Source organism: Hylobates moloch, unplaced genomic scaffold (assembly GCF_009828535.3).
Source record: "Hylobates moloch isolate HMO894 unplaced genomic scaffold, HMol_V3 SCAFFOLD_4, whole genome shotgun sequence".
NCBI classification, from domain to species: domain Eukaryota; kingdom Metazoa; phylum Chordata; class Mammalia; order Primates; family Hylobatidae; genus Hylobates; species Hylobates moloch.
Window position 1 is genome coordinate 155,457,084 of NW_026652279.1, and position 15,859 is coordinate 155,472,942.

At 41.1% G+C, this 15,859-nt stretch overlaps 1 protein-coding gene across 3 annotated transcripts in view; it reads left to right on the forward strand.

Annotated features, from left to right (window-relative positions):
* Positions 1–4,635: 4,635 nt before the first annotated feature.
* GPR180 (G protein-coupled receptor 180) overlaps positions 4,636–15,859 on the forward strand; it is a 54,309-nt gene continuing 43,085 nt past the window's right edge. For 2 of the 3 annotated variants that reach the window (XR_009213306.1, XR_004247782.2), the window contains exons 1-3: positions 4,674–4,850; positions 8,176–8,334; positions 15,308–15,508. Coding sequence is in view for 1 of the 3 variants with exons in the window: in XM_032151106.2 (XP_032006997.2) it covers positions 4,706–4,850; positions 8,176–8,334; positions 15,308–15,508 (505 nt within the window). In the remaining 2 variants the exon portion in view is untranslated. Of the gene's footprint in view, positions 4,851–8,175; positions 8,335–15,307; positions 15,509–15,859 lie in introns of all 3 variants that reach the window. The other variant, XM_032151106.2, reaches the window with a different exon arrangement.

A 15,859-nucleotide genomic window follows, 5' to 3' on the forward strand; every position in this document is an offset into this window, starting at 1 on the left:
CCGGGCGCCGTGGCTTACGCCTGTAATCCCAGCACTTTGGGAGGCCGAGGTGGGCAGATCACCTGAAGTCAGGAGTTCGAGACCAGCTTGGCCAACATGGTGAAACCCTGTCTCTACTAAAAATACAAAAATTAGCCGGGCGTGGTGGCGGGCGCCTGTAATCCCAGCTACTTGGGAGGTCGAGGCAGGAGAATCGCTTGAACCCAGAAGGCAGAGGTTGCAGTGAGCCGAGACCGCACCATTGCACTCCAGCCTGGGCAACAAGAGGAAAACTCCGTCTCAAAAAAAAATAATATTATTATTACAGACAGCGCAGAAGGCTTGCAATCATGATAAAGATATTCCCTAGGTCCTACGCTGATATCTTATCCTATTCTCCCCTTTGCTCACTCCGCCCCAGCCTCCCCACCCTCCTTGCTCTTCATTCAATGTGCCAGGCATGCTACTTCCCCGGGACCTTGATGGTCTTTCCCCAGATGTCTGCCTAGTTTTTGCCGTTACTTCTGTTTTCAGCTTGAATGGCATCCTATTGACCACCACAATTAAAATAGCGAGCTCTGCCCAACCCTGCTGAATCATCTTACACTTCTTTATTTTTCTTCCTAGCACTCAACATTTACATTGATGTCACTGCCCTCTGTTTAGTGTTCCATGAGGATGGGGGTTTTGTTTTGTTTTCTGCTGTAATCGCATGTCCTTAGAGACTTGGCACAGAATAAATGACCATTAAATATTGTCGAATAGATAAATAAATATCTTTTTTTTCCCCAATATAATGTTTGGCAAAGCTGAAAACGAATGGAAACGTCCAGTACAGGTGTATATGTGGAAGTATCATATCACAACCTTTTTACAAGGCAAAGTGGTAATATATATGAAAATTTCAAATGTTCATATTCTATGACCCCCCAAATTCCATGATGTATAATATAGATAATTGTTCACTGCTGCATTGCTTGCAATAATGAAACACTGGAAATAATCTAAATGTGTATAATGTCTTCTAACTTTTAAAATGCAGTAAACTGTTTTATAGCCTTTAAAAAGAATGTACCAGCATGGAATGAAGACCAAAATATATTGCAGTTGATACGTACAGTTTTTTTTCTGACCAGACTCCTCCCCCCACTGTCCTTTATGATCTCCCCAAGTTGACCCAGGCAGGCCACAGAATGGAATCTGGCTGACTCTAGGCCAACTGAAGCCTCTTCTTGGGATTTAGAACTCGACTAAGGTGCTAGTATAGTCTGGTTACTCCACTTGAACTCTGAGGTCCTACAAAGCTGGAACTTTTTGGTGGCCGTGTTCTTTCAAAGCAACTGAGGAGCCAAAACGCCTGTCTTCACAGCAAGAAAAACAAAGTTGATTGAGAAGAAAGAAAAGATAGGAGAGGCCTAACAGCATGCAAGGCCTGAGTTATGATTTTTCTTCAGGACCAGTTTTATTCCTGTCCTTGGTTTACAAATACCACATGTATTCGTGGTATTGTTTACTTGAAAGGATTCACCCTAAACTCTTAAAGTAAGTTACCTTTAGGGATGAGATATGGGCAGGGAAAGGAGGAAATGGGGAGTTTAATTTTTACTTTATATACTTTTGTTTTTTTGAGACAGTCTCGCTCTGTCGCCCAGCCTGGAGTGCAGAGTCACAATCTTGGCTCACTGCAACCTCTGCCTCCCAGGTTCAAGTGATTCTCCCATCTCAGACTCCAAGTAGCTGGGATTACAGGCGCATGCTACCATGCCTGGCTAGTTTTTGTATTTTTAGTAGAGATGAGTTTTCACCATGTTGGCCAGGCTGGTCTTGAACTCCTGACCTCAGGTGATCCACCCACCTCGCTTCGCAAAGTGCTGGGATTACAGGTGTGAGCCACTGCGCCCAGCGCCCAGCCCACTTTATATACTTTTGACTGTGAATTTTTTTATGAGACACATGGATTACTTTTATAATAAAGAACCCTTGCAGTTTTTTTTTTTTTAAATCCCAAAATATTAATACTTCCAGCATATTCCTGGTCAGCCAGAAATACTGAAAATGCTGGGTATATGGTAGGAGGTGGTCCCTCAAGATTTTTTTTTTTTCTAAATGGTGAGGTCTGTTATGAGAACTTGCTTATATGTTATAGAAGCTTGTTGTTAAATGAAAATAATTTATATACATTTATTCATGAAATAATTTTGAGCTCCTACTTTTGTTACCAGTGGAGGGTCTTGACTGCAAGTTGTCCAGTTTCTTGGCATTTTGAACAAAGAATTGGACAAAATGCACAGCAAAGCAAGGAAAGAATGAAGCAACAAAAGAATGAAGCAACGAAAGAACGAAAGCAGGGATTTATTGAAAATGAAAGTACATGGCCAGGCGCGATGGCTCAGGCCTGTAATCCCAGCACTTTGGGAGGTCGAGGTGGGTGGATCTCTTGAGGTCAGCAGGTGGAGACCAGCCTGGTCGACATAGTGAAACCCCGTCTCTACTAAAAATCCAAAATTAGCCGGGTGTGGTGGTGTACACCTGTAATCCCAGCTGGAGGCTGAGGCAGGAGAATCACTTGAACCTGGGAGGCAGAGGTTGCAGTGAGCCGAGATTGTGCCACTGCACTCCAGCCTGGGTGACAGAGTGATACTCTGTCTCAAAAAAAGAAAATGCAAGTACACAGCGCAGAAGGGCCTGGATACATAATCATCTTGGGTCCAAATACTCCCTAGAGGTTTCCCATTGGCCACTTGGAGCTCACCTCATATAAATGAAGTAGTGGCCCCCATTAGGTCTGATTCCTTGGGGAAAGCAATGAATCAGAGGCTGAAGTGGAGTTACAAAGGTCACACTCCTGTGGAAACATCTGATTGGTTGCAAAAAGCAATGTTACAGAATTACAAAGTTGCCCTTCTATGCAAACGAAGACTCAGCTGGCAATCAGTCTGATTGGGTACGGACAGCCAATTTCTTATCTGCCTCACAGAAAAGGTGGGGATTTTGCAAAGGGCATAGCCTCTGGTCCTTTTGTTACTTAGGGTGGAAAGTTAGGGTTTTCCTTTAAATTTAGTTCTAGGAAGTCAGTGTGAAAAGGCCTTAGGTTCCCTGCCCCCAGGTCCTATTCTCTTGCCTCACTTTCATTAAGACAGGTATAGCCGGCATGGTGGCTCACGCCTGTAATCCCAGCACTTTGGGAGGCCGAGGTGGGCAGATCACCTGAGGTCGGGAGTTCGAGACCAGCCTGATCAACATGGAGAAACCCCATCTCTACTAAAAATAAAAAATTAGCTGGGCATGGTGGCGCATGTCTGCAATCCCAGCTACTCGGGAGGCTGAGGCGGGAGAATCGCTTGAATCCAGGAGGCAGAGGTTGCGGTGAGCTGAGATTGGGCCATTGCACTCCAGTCTGAGCAACAAGAGCGAAACTCCGCCTCAAAAATAAATAAATAAATAAAGAAGTATAGTCGCTGACCAGCTGGATCCGACAGTAGAGGCGGAGATTTCAGACACATGAATGGATACTTACAGTACAGTGCGTGAGTGCTCTGGTAGGGAAGTAAGGGATCCTGGTTCCGGGGCATCTACTACAGACTTAGGGGTTTGAGAAAGGCTTCTTAAAGTGCCTTGGGAAGGAGGAGTAAAGGAGGAAAAGGAAGGTGAGGAGGTCCAGTGTTGGAATAAGCAGAAGTATTCCAGCCAGAGGGATCAGGGAGTGATATAGGCCTAGAAGGGAGAACTTGGGAGTGTTTAGGAAACCAACGGCAGTAAGGATGGAGATGAGAAAACAGACATTTGAAAGAGCCGTATTCTCGAGTTTGGGTTGTGTGCTAAAGGCAGTTGAGAACCTTTGAAGGCAAGTGCAGCAAATTGTTTCCTACAGCTTTCTGTGGCTGTAGGGTAGAGATGGATTGTAGCCAATTAGAATGAAGACTGTAGAGACGGCCTTTGCCACGGGCCAAGAAAGTGATGAACTGAGTAGGACTGTGGCCGCTGCTTCCCACCCTCACCAGAAGAGGGGCTAATCCACACTTGTAATTGAATTGATTGAATGGTGGGGCGAGGGGCTACAATTCCCAGCGGTCTGGTCTGCGGAGAGTGGGGGTGGGAGATAATGTAATTCGAGAAGCCAGAGAACCTAGGGGGGAAAAATCGGCTGGAGATGCCAAGGGAAGTCATGCGTTAAATTGTGGTCATGCGGAGCTAAGTGTCTTTGAGACATTAAATCGGACACGTCCTGTAGGTTATACAGGCCCCGAGGAAGAAAATCTGCATAAGAACACGGTTTTTTCTTTGCGGGAGTTTAACTCTCTCGACCAGAAACAGTCCTGTCCTGCGTTTCTTAAGTTTTTTCCGAATCCCACATGCCCCTCGAAGGCCCCGAGGAGTCGTGGCAGCGCGCCCGCGCATGCTCAGTAGCAAGACGTGCTAGGCAATGAGGAGAGAGATGAGTTTTCCGTAACCTGAAGCAACATCCTCCCGATTCCTTATTAAAGAAAAAGGCGGGAACTAGTCAAAAGCCGGGGAGTGATGGGACGCTCGGATCTGCGTGTCCCGCCCATTTCGGCCTCTGATTGGTGAATTTCTTTGGCTCATGGCAGAGAAACCCGCCTCATTGGCTCTCAGGCTCCAGAGCAGCAGGTCTCCGGCGCCGACCCCGCCTCCCCCAGCTGCCGACTTGGGCGGGCAGCGGCTGGCGGCTGTGAGCCGAGGCGTCGGTGCAGAGCGGGAGACGGGCATGGGGGGGCTGCGGCTGCTGGCGGTGGCCCTCACGTGCTGCTGGTGGCCGCAGGGCAGCCAGGGTAAGACCCTGCGGGGCAGCTTCAGCAGCACCGCGGCCCAGGACGCCCAGGGCCAGCGCATCGGCCACTTCGAGTTCCATGGTAGGTCTGGGGGCGGGGAGAGGGATGAAGGCGCGCTGGCCTATCCCGCCGGCGGGGTCCGCGGGCCGCTCCTCCCCGGCCCCTCCCTGCCACGTTGGGCGAGGCCAGCGACTTCCCCAGCCTCACCTGGACCTCCAGCGTCGCCGCAGCTGCCGCGAATGGTGGGATGCGTTCCTTGCCAACCTCGCTAGTGCGGCTTCCCAGCCCCAGGCAGCGGCCACTCGCCACTAGTGATCGTGTTCCGCACCTGAAAGCCGGTTTCCATTTCCACAACCCTCCCCTTGCAAGCGAATGTGCAAATGACTGGTGGGCCGCATCTTTCCAGATTCTTTCCCCAAAGAAGCACGTTTGCTCCTTCCTGTCTCGGCCACACTGTGAACACTGACGTACGGGAGAATTTAAGCCTAGGAACTTCAATTTCCTTTTTTTTTTTTTTTTTTAAAGACCAATTTGCTGAGACCTGCTTGCAGCAGAGTGGTTTTGGAAACTAAGTAAAACACTTGATAATGTAGTTGTCATATTGAACAGTTTGGTTACTTGGCTACTAGGGCAGTAGATTTACTATGGGCAGTAAGGCCTAGAATTAAGCTGATGAAAATTGCATTTAAGTAGCATCCGGAAGCTCCCTAATTTGTGTTCTGTGTGGCTCTTCTGAAATCAGAGATTATTTGATTATTACCTTTTGGTCTTCCTCAAAAATCAGTAATTATTCCTTCAATAAATGAATTTGCAATTAATTCATTCTAATTTTGGTCTCATTTGCACCCTCACAATTTAAGTGTTTTTCTTGGTACTCTTAATTTGACTAGTGCTGTATTTCAAATAATTATTTGCCTTGATGACATTAGGAACTTTGATTTGTACAGTCTTCAGCATTAAAAGATGCAACGATGAACATCAAAATATTGGCCTAGAAAATATTATTAGGAGAAGATAATAGAAACTAGGAACTACTTTGGTGAGAAAAGGAATTTAAAGTATTGGGAAATTACAGAATTGACAGAATAACGGGAAGGGATCCAGATTTTTTTTTTTTTTTTTTGAAGTTTTTAAGATAGCTACGAAAAGGAGTTTCAGCAACCCAGTTTTTCAAAATCCAATGGGGAATATATTTTGGGTGAATGAAGAAGAAACACTAGAAACAATTTTATTATTTTTTGGTCACATTTTGAGTTTCTCATTCAACGGACTGTAACCATACTTTGAGTATTGACAGCTACTGTCTTAAATGGCACAATGTGGACAGTGTTGGAAAATTGGGATGTATAGAAGACGTGGGTTATTACTTAGGACCAGCAGAGAGACTTGGACGACCTCATAGTTCGTGATGATCATCTGGTAAACGTGGAGGAGAAACATGTACTAGATTCGGATTTCTCAAGACAGATTGGGGATAAGGTGTTTCAAGTACATTCGTTCTCTTTCATATGTGTAAAATCATATATAGTTATTACCAATTTTCATGAATCTCAATTCAGTAAAATAATAATGCAAAAACTATACTGAAACAATGAACGGAATTCAATTTACAGTGTCAATTGGGCCTCAGAGTCTCTTTTAAGACTGTTCAAAATATGTAATCAATTTAGGTAAGAGACTTGCACATTCTTTGATATATATACTGTATATTTAAATATATTTAAAATGTTTAATCAAAGTGGTAATTATAGTAACAAAAGCATAGAAAAAAAATTTGCAGGAGAACAGAAGATCTTAAAATGAAAAACAGTCTCCTGTCTTAGCTCTTTCACCCGGAATCCCTTTGCCTAGAGGCAATAACTTATTGCCATTTCTGTTCTGGGCCTTAAATGTAGTTGGTGTGTGCAACCAGGTTCATTCTGTATTCATCTTACAACATATTCTGAAAGTTCTTTCTTTTAAAAAAGAAGCCAGACTCGGTGGGTGGCTCCTGCCTGTAATCCCAGCACTTTGGGAGGCAGAGGCAGGCAGATCACTTGAGGTCGGGAGTTCAATACCAACCTGGTGGCTGGGCGTGGTGGCTCACACCTGTAATCCCAGCACTTTGGGAGGCTGAGGCGGGCGGATCACCTGAGGTCAGGAGTTAAAGACCAGCCTGGCCATCATAGTGAAACCCCATCTCTACAAAAATACAAAAATTAGCCAGGCACGATGGCAGGTGTCTGTAATCCCAGCTATTTGGGAGAGTGAGGCAGGAGAATCGCTTGAACCGGGGAGGCGGAGGTTGCAGTTAGCTGAGATCGTGCCATTGCACTCCAGCCTGGGCAATAGAGTGAGAATATGTCTCAAAAATAAATTAAAAAAAAAAAAGACCAACCTGGCCAACATGGTGAAACCCTGTCTCTACTAAAAATACAAAAATTAGCTGGATGTGGTGATGCTGGGTGTGGTGGCGCATGCGCGTAATCCCAGCTACTCCTACTCAGGAAGCTGAGGCAGAAGAATCAGGAGAATCGCTTGAACCTGGGAGGTGGAGGTTGCAGTGAGCCAAGATTGCGCCACTGCACTGCAGCCTGAGTGACAGAGTAACACTCTGTCTCAAAAAAAAAAAAAAGAGTTTTGCTCTGTCACCCAGACTGGAGTGCAGTGTTGTAATCAAAGCTTACTGCAGCCTCAGACTCCCAGGCTAAAGCCATCCTCCCATCCCAGCCTTCCGAATAGCTGAGACTACAGGCTCAGCCACCAAGCCCAGCTAATTTTTTTTTTTTTTTTTAATAGCAGCAGGATCTCACTTTGCTTACCAGGCTGGTCTCAAACTCTTGGGCTGGGAATCTACCCACCTTGGCCTCCTAAATTGCTGGGATTACTGGTGTGGCCACTGTGCCCAGCCCCTGAAAGTTCTTTTGTAAAAGTCATAGATACCAGATTTTGTTTTAGGTGTTAATGTGTCTACCCCAGAACACATACATTTAAACTTTCCTGCTATTAGCTATGTTTATTTTTTATATTAAGAGTATAATTAAATATTAACACCTATGTCATATTAAGAAACAGAAACTTTGGTGGGACATTTCTATAGATTATGAATAAAATGTAAAATGTGAAGTGGTTGTAAAGTGAGGCAAAAATTTTAATACAGTGTTCAAATACCCCAGATATTGCTGTTTATTGAGTGAAATATTATCAGTTATCAGCTGAATTTCAAGGAAATACCACACGTTCATTTGAATAATCTCTTGCTTCTGAATGTGGTGTTCATTCTGATGTGATTTACCTAGTTAAGCGAGATTTAAGAAGAATTGTGCTTTTTAAATTTCCATTTTGGTAAGTAGAGATGTTGAGTTGTCCTCATGTCTCAGTTTCATGTAAGACCAAACTAGTTGATGATTTTTGTTTTAATGTCAAGGTCACCATGCTCTTCTGTGTGTCAGAATCAACAACATACCAGTAGCTGTTGGAAAAGAAGCTAAACTCTACCTGTTCCAAGCCCAGGAATGGCTAAAGCTACAGCAAAGCAGTCATGGTTATAGCTGTAGTGAAAAATTATCCAAAGCTCAGTTGACAAGTGAGTATATCCTTTTTTCTTTGATCATTAGATATAGTTTTTTTCCTCCTAATGTTGAAATATAGTACCATATGTACATATGTTATGTTTCCTGACAGCATACATCCCACTGTGATGACACTTTGTCTAGTACCTTTTAAGCTGAGTTTTAACAGTGCCTTTCCCCTCTTTATCATTCATCATTTTTGAAAAAAAAAAAAAATCCAGATAATTTACATAGGAGTCCTTTCTTTCATTCAGACTCTTTACAGTTTGCATAATTTATGCCAATATGGAAAATATATTTTGACCCAGTGGCAGCATGGAATGAATGGTAACATTTGTTGAATGCTAATTATCTGCCAGCACTGAGCTAAATGCCAATGTATTATCTTAGTTAATTGGGTAATTTAGCTCAAGTGATGCTGTTTCACAACATGTCATTTGAACATGAGACTTAGTTATATGCTGATAAAATATGTCACTTTGACAGCCAGGTGTGGTGGCTCACGCCTGTAATCTCAGCGCTTGGGGAGGCCAAGGTGGGTGGATCACCTGACGCTGGGAGTTTGAGACCAGCCTGGCCAACATGGTGAAACCCCGTCTCTACTAAAAATACAAAAAAAAATTAGACAAGTGTGATGGCACACGCCTGTAATCCCAGCTACTTGGCAGGCTGAGGCATGAGAATTGCTTGAACCTGGGAGGCAGAGGTTGCAATGAGCCGAGATCATACCACTGTACTCCAGGCTGGGCGACAGAGTGAGACTTTGTCTCAAAAAAGTCACTTTGAGATGTACCAGCACCACATCATTTGTATGCTTCTGGATTTGCCTCTAGAGAGGCTGTACTTTTTAAATCCTAATCTAGTGGCTTAAATCCGTGATCCCATTCATTCTTATCGACATTGTCCTGTGCATTAGGGTGCTAGCCATCCAGAGTGAGTGAAAATTTTTTTAAATACGGAAATGAAGAACCTGTGCCATTGTTTCCATTTCACACCTTGCAAGTTAATTAGGTGTAGAAGACATTAGAAATTTGAAGCATCCATGAGGAAAAATGGGAATGATTCTTCCCTTTTTCCTCTTATTATTGAGGGACTCATCCATATATGGAACATGATAGTCTCTTCTCTTAGCCTGGTCTAGTGAAGCATTCATTTCTAAACATCTGGCCTTTATCTTATCAGCTGTCTGATTCCCTCATAAGGCAACTAGCTAGATCAGTGAAAAGAGCAGAGGTCCCCAATCCTTGCCACCCATTGTGGGGATCTTTAATGTAGATTTGTGAGATGATATTGTGAGAAGATAGTATCCTGAAGATGAATGACAATTACATACAATTATTTACTTTGACCCTGAATTCAAAACTTATCTGGGAAATATATGCAGATTCTCTTGATCAGTTATCTCTTCCTTTCTCTGCCAGTTTGCTCATCTAAGTGTTGCACGTATGTGTAAAAGGTCATGTCCTTCAGTTCCCAATTCCTCTGGTGTCTAAACTGAACTCACCATCTTCCCCATCCAGATCTGGTCCTCTTCTGATGTTCCCTGTTTTAAGCATTGGCACCACTATCCATCCAGTAAACAGTTGAGAAACCAAGGTGTCTTCTAATACTCCCCTCTTTGACCTTTCTACCCCCCCATCCATCAGTTAAGTCTTGAGGTTTTACTTTTAAATCTCTCTTGAGTTCATCTTGCCTTTGCTATTTCAACAGTCTCCTACCTGGCTATTTTATAGCCATGCTGGTCCCCCTTCTGTAACTAGATCTTTCTAAATAGCAGATTTGATTATGTTACATTCACTTCCTCACCACATCCTTAAAATAAATGGTTTCCCTTAACCTGACCAGCAAAGCTGTTTCCCTTAACCTGATCAGGCCTCCTTAACCTGACCAGCAAAGCCGTTGTAGACTGGCTGCTGCTTACCTCTCCGTTTCATCTCAGGGCATTGCCCCACTCACAGCATTTTATTTCAGTGCTACTCTGAGCCTTTGCATAGGCTTTTTCCTCTTCAGCCTCCCCTCTGGCTCTTCCCTCGATTAAGTTAACACCTAAGTTTTTATAGCCTCTTGCTTTCCTGAATAGCACTTACTGTAGTTACCACTTCACATTTTATTTATTTATTATAAAATCAGTCAGTGAGAGCAGTAGGGCTCTTTTGGTGTGTTCATTCGCTGAGCGCTTCCACTGTTTCATGTACTGTGCTAGGTACTGTTGATAGATCAGTGACCAAAATGTCCTTAAGGCTGGTGGAGGTGACCAGAATGAATCAGATGAATGTGAATACATGTAAAATTGCAATTGTGATAAGTACTATGAATGCTAATTATATGGCACTATGAGAATGAGAATTGATGATACCCTGGTGCTTAGTTAAGTTTTTTTTTTTTTTTTTTTTTTTTTTTTGGGGGGGCTTCCCCTTTCCCCCCCGCGGGGGGGGTGTGGCGCAATCTCGGCTCACTGCAAGCTCCGCCTCCCGGGTTCACGCCATTCTCCTGCCTCAGCCGCTCCGAGTAGCTGGGACTACAGGCGCCCGCCACCACGCCCGGCTAATTTTTTGTATTTTTAGTAGAGACGGGGTTTCACCGTGGTCTCGATCTCCTGACCTCGTGATCCGCCCGCCTCGGCCTCCCAAAGTGCTGGGATTACAAGCGTGAGCCACCGCGCCCGGCCTAGTTAAGTTTTTACTAAGTATTTGTAGAATGAATAGTCGTAGACCTTCGTGCTTAAGGGCTTTTTGTTTGGCTGGTTGTTGGCTTTTTGTGTTTGGCATCTCAAAGACTTTTTCTGTCTCCAACAAAAACTTACTAGGCAGTTTAAAGCTTTGAGCTATAGGAATATTGATTTGTTCTCTTGTATCACATAGTCAGTATTTATGTACTTTATACACTTAAAAACATCATTTTTGTATGAGTCATATCCCTGTATTCCCAGAACTTCTGAATACAGGGAGACAGTGTGGTGCAATGGGAAGACCACAAAACTGAGAATCACTGCTAGTGATTTATAACAAGAACTCGTTATCTTTGAACCTCATTTTACTTATCTGTACAAAAGGCAAGTTGGACTAGGTTTCCCTAAGGTTCATGATAGTTCCAAAATGCTGCCATTCTTATTGTAACTCTTAAGGATGGAGTTACTTATGTATAGGACTACAACTTAACGACACCTTCTGCTGTTGTTTCTTTTTCTATTTTCTCTTTCTTTTCCCTGTTCTGTTAAGTGCAGAGGTATTTTTTGGAATTGTGGAATGGAAGATATCAGGAAACAGGGATTTTAGAGGAATGAAGGTTGTTTTGTCAAATTTTGGGGCTTAAAATAAATTTAATACTGATTTCTACGTGTATTTACTTCACCAATTTTTTTTTCCAATAACAAAATCCAAATCTTAAGTCTCTAACTTTTATATAGTGTCATATTTATGGCATGTTATTTAGGAGCTTAGGTACATTTAAACAAAAAGTATATCCTTAAATTCATGATGTAATAGTAACACATATTTAAGAATAGTTCCTTATAGCAAGTGCTTTTCTTAGCTATTAATGAGACTTAAGAGTTAACAGCCTTTCACCTATTTGGTAATGAACTCAGTAACTCTGCCCAGCTCCTACGTAAAACCCTGCTGCTGCTGTGTACTATGAAAAGACTAGCAGATTGGAAGAATCTCAGTGTTGAATGTTGCTGGACTCTCCCAAATTAATGTTTGAAAAATTATTTTTCAGTCATCTCTTTGTTCTGTCATAAAAATCTGATTTAAAAAATACTAAAAACTATTTTTTAGATTTTTAAAGCAAGCAAACAAGATATTTAAAAGCACTGAAAATGATGAGTTTATGTATTTCTATCTAAAACTTAATGAGGAGATTCGGAGGAATTTTCTATCAGATTACAGGAGCTAAATATAATATTGTATATAAAACATTTCAGTGTTGTCTTTTTACATGTTATGCATATGATTCCTTTTGTAGTTTGGTATATTTTATAAATCATTTAAAGATGTTAGTATTCTATTGTATGTTTTGGTTAACAGTATTAATTTCCTTTTATAATATGATTGGACAATTAGCTATTCAACACCATTCTCAGCAGTTCAAGTTTTGTTAATATTTGAGGTACTAATTACACCAGCATAGAATATGCATGCTGTGCTGTAGTCTTTTGTCTCAGAAACAATGAACACACAGTTTTGTCAAGAGGCTTGTTTCCCAGGCTTGCTGAAAAGACAGCAAGACAAAAACTAAAGGTCGGTATCACTTTATGAAGCACACTTTTATTTCTGTTTGAAGTAAATCGACATAATTTAAAATGAAACATCGAAAGTATACTGGTAAAAGTGTGGTTTTTAAAATATTTTATCTAAGAGAAAAAGGGCAAATGATAAAAACAGCAACACAGCAGAGCCTTTATATAATGAGATCGGATTATATAATTGCAAATTGCACATTTAAACAGTCTTATTTCTGAATCATTTATTGATCATATATTAAATTCTTATTAAAAGTCTTCCAATATTTAACAGAAACTAGAGTCTTTGCTACATTTTTCCAGAAACTATTTTTTTTAAAGGTAGTTTAAGTGTCAGCTAACTTATAGTAGCCAAAAAAGCAATGCCATGGTGATGTTAATCAGATCCTCTTGTTCAATTTAACCACCAATGAATGAAATTCCCAGTTGTACAGTCCAAGTCCTCAAAATTCAAATCCTGACTACATCTGTATCTCATTCCTAAAGACAACCTATAAATAACATTTTTCCAACTTTCCACTAGGAAAATTTCCCAACATACAGAAAAGTTTACATTATAGTACAACCAGCATCTGTATATCCTCTGCTTAGACTCAATAATTGTTAATATTTTGTTAAATTTGCTTTATGTCTATATGTATGTGATTTTTGTTTTAATTGAACCATGTGAAAATAAGCAGCAGGTATCACAGTTTGCCCCTCCATACCTAAGCATACATCTTCTAAGAGTAAAGAAATTCATCTGTTTAACTATCATACACCTAAGAAAATGAGTAATTCTATAATGTCCTCTGAAATCTATTCCATACACACATTTCTAGTTACCTCAAGAAATGTCTTTTATTTATTAAAACTGTTTTTTTCTACAATCGAGAAAAAGATTAAGACTAATTTGTCCTTAAATATTGACATGTTGTGGGGGCAATCTAGAGTTGGGAATTGGTCCCATCATAATACTGTTTTAAAAATACTTTGTGTAGAATCATGCTCTTTCCATATACTTTTCATTTGCCCCTCACAAGAACTCTGAGCTAGCAGGGCAGGTATCTTTATTTGACTATTGAAGAAACAAATTTAGAGAGTTTGTAAATTTATTTGCTGAGTCACAAGGCCAAGACTCGCTTTTCTAACTCTACTCTTTTTGTTATACCCAGAACTTGAGACACTCCTCTCCTAGGCAGCTTCATGTTAGTGTTAGTCAGTGCCTCTTAGGTCAGGTCAGATTCAGAAACCACAATTACTTTTGCACCCACCTAATAGTTTTAGATCCAGAAGGAATCTTAGACATCATTTTGTGTTTCTGAGAAGGGAGTGCCGTTGGCATTTTAGGGGGAATAATTCTTTGCAAGAGGTTCAACACAGCCCCCCTCCAAGTATCTAACCAGCTATTGTGACAAAAAACTATCCCCTCACATTTTCAGATGCCCTGGAGGAAAGAAGATTACCCTGGATTGAGAACCACTTACTAATATAACTACCTTGTTTTAAAGAAAAGAAAAGCAGAATTGACATTTAGCACCTACTCTGTGACAGATACCATGCTAGGTGACTCAAATAACTTAGTGCTTACATCAGCCCTTTGCTGTAGGTAGTATCTTCATTTTACAGATGAAGAAAGTGAGTGTCATTGCTTATGTAACTTACCCAAGGTCACACAACAGGTAAGTATTGAAGCCAGGATTCAAACATACATCTGAATGATGCCACACACCCCCCACCCCTGACTATATCATACTACTTCATGTGGGCCTGATCCAGTATAATAACTTCTACATTCCTGTAATTTCTATTTTTTCTGCTTTTTATACCCTTTTAAAGAACAACCAATCAGAAAAAGATTTTGGAAAATCTTTTGAAAATACATAGTTTTTAGATATAATGATTTCATAAGTTGAATGCTCCATTTTAAATTTAACTCGAGTAATCTTCAAAAATGTCACTGTGATTGTTGCACAGCATTGTAGATATGCTTAATGCCATAGACTGTACACTTAAAAATGTTTAAAATGATACATTTAGCATTGTGTATATTTTACCACAATAATTTTTTTGAATGTCATTAACCCACCTGGAAACTGTGAAAATATCGAAAATTAAAATTCAAAGTTTCAGCCGCCGAGACCAAGGTGGTGGCGAGACTCGGCACCTTCCTCAAGAATGCCTGGGCCAAGGAGCCAGTGCTGGTCGTGTCCTTCATCATCGGAGCCTAGCTGTAATTCTGCCTCTACTCAGCTCCTACACCAAGTACTTCATCATGATCAACAAGTCCATGCCCTACAACTACCCAGTGCCCATCCACGATGATGGGAACATGCCCAACGTGCCTAGCCATCCCCAGGATCCCCAGAGCCCCAGCTTGGAGTGGCTGAAGAAACTGAGCACCTCCACTGACAGAGGAGGCCCCTCCCATGGCTCCCAATACGAATGTGAAAACCAAAAAAAAAAAAAAAAAAAAAAAATTCAGAGTTTCAGTGAAGCCATTCTACTTGTGGTGTTTTATAGTCATACTTTTATAGTGATTCCTTGGTTAAAAACATCATTTTTATCTCCTTTGCAGATAAATTCTGATTTATTCTGTAAGTATCTGGTTTACAAGACTTATTCCAAATACTACACAAGGTCTTGGATTTCTGAGACAATAAAAATTAAACAAAAGATTGTCCTAACCTCAAATTGATTATATGACTAAAACAATGAAACACATTTGAGAGTTTTGAGAAAAGGTGTTGTTTTCTTTCTCTTTAAAGTGACCATGAACCAGACCGAACATAATCTGACAGTGTCCCAGATTCCATCTCCACAAACGTGGCATGTGTTTTATGCAGACAAGTATACGTGCCAAGATGACAAGGAGAATTCTCAGGTGGAAGATATCCCATTTGAAATGGTGTTACTAAACCCAGATGCCGAAGGGAATCCATTCGATCATTTTAGTGCTGGAGAATCTGGTAAGAATATGTATTTGAATATATCCTGAATTCAGGAAAAGATTTATGTACAAATATATTCATGTATTTTTAAAATCAAAAATGAAAACAACCTATATGTCCAAAAGTAGAGAAATGGTTAAATTAATCTTCTTACAGCATTTTGATAGCCATCATATTAATTTTTAAAAGCAGAGTATTATTTGAGTATATTAAAACCTGCAGAGAATAAAACAGAAAGAAGCACAAAAATATTAACAGATTATTTTGATACTCTGGGTTGGTAGAATTGTATAGTTTTGTTTGTTTGCTTGTTTGTTTTGGCTCCAGACAGGAAACAACTTGTGTAGTTTTTAGTTTCCTCTATACATT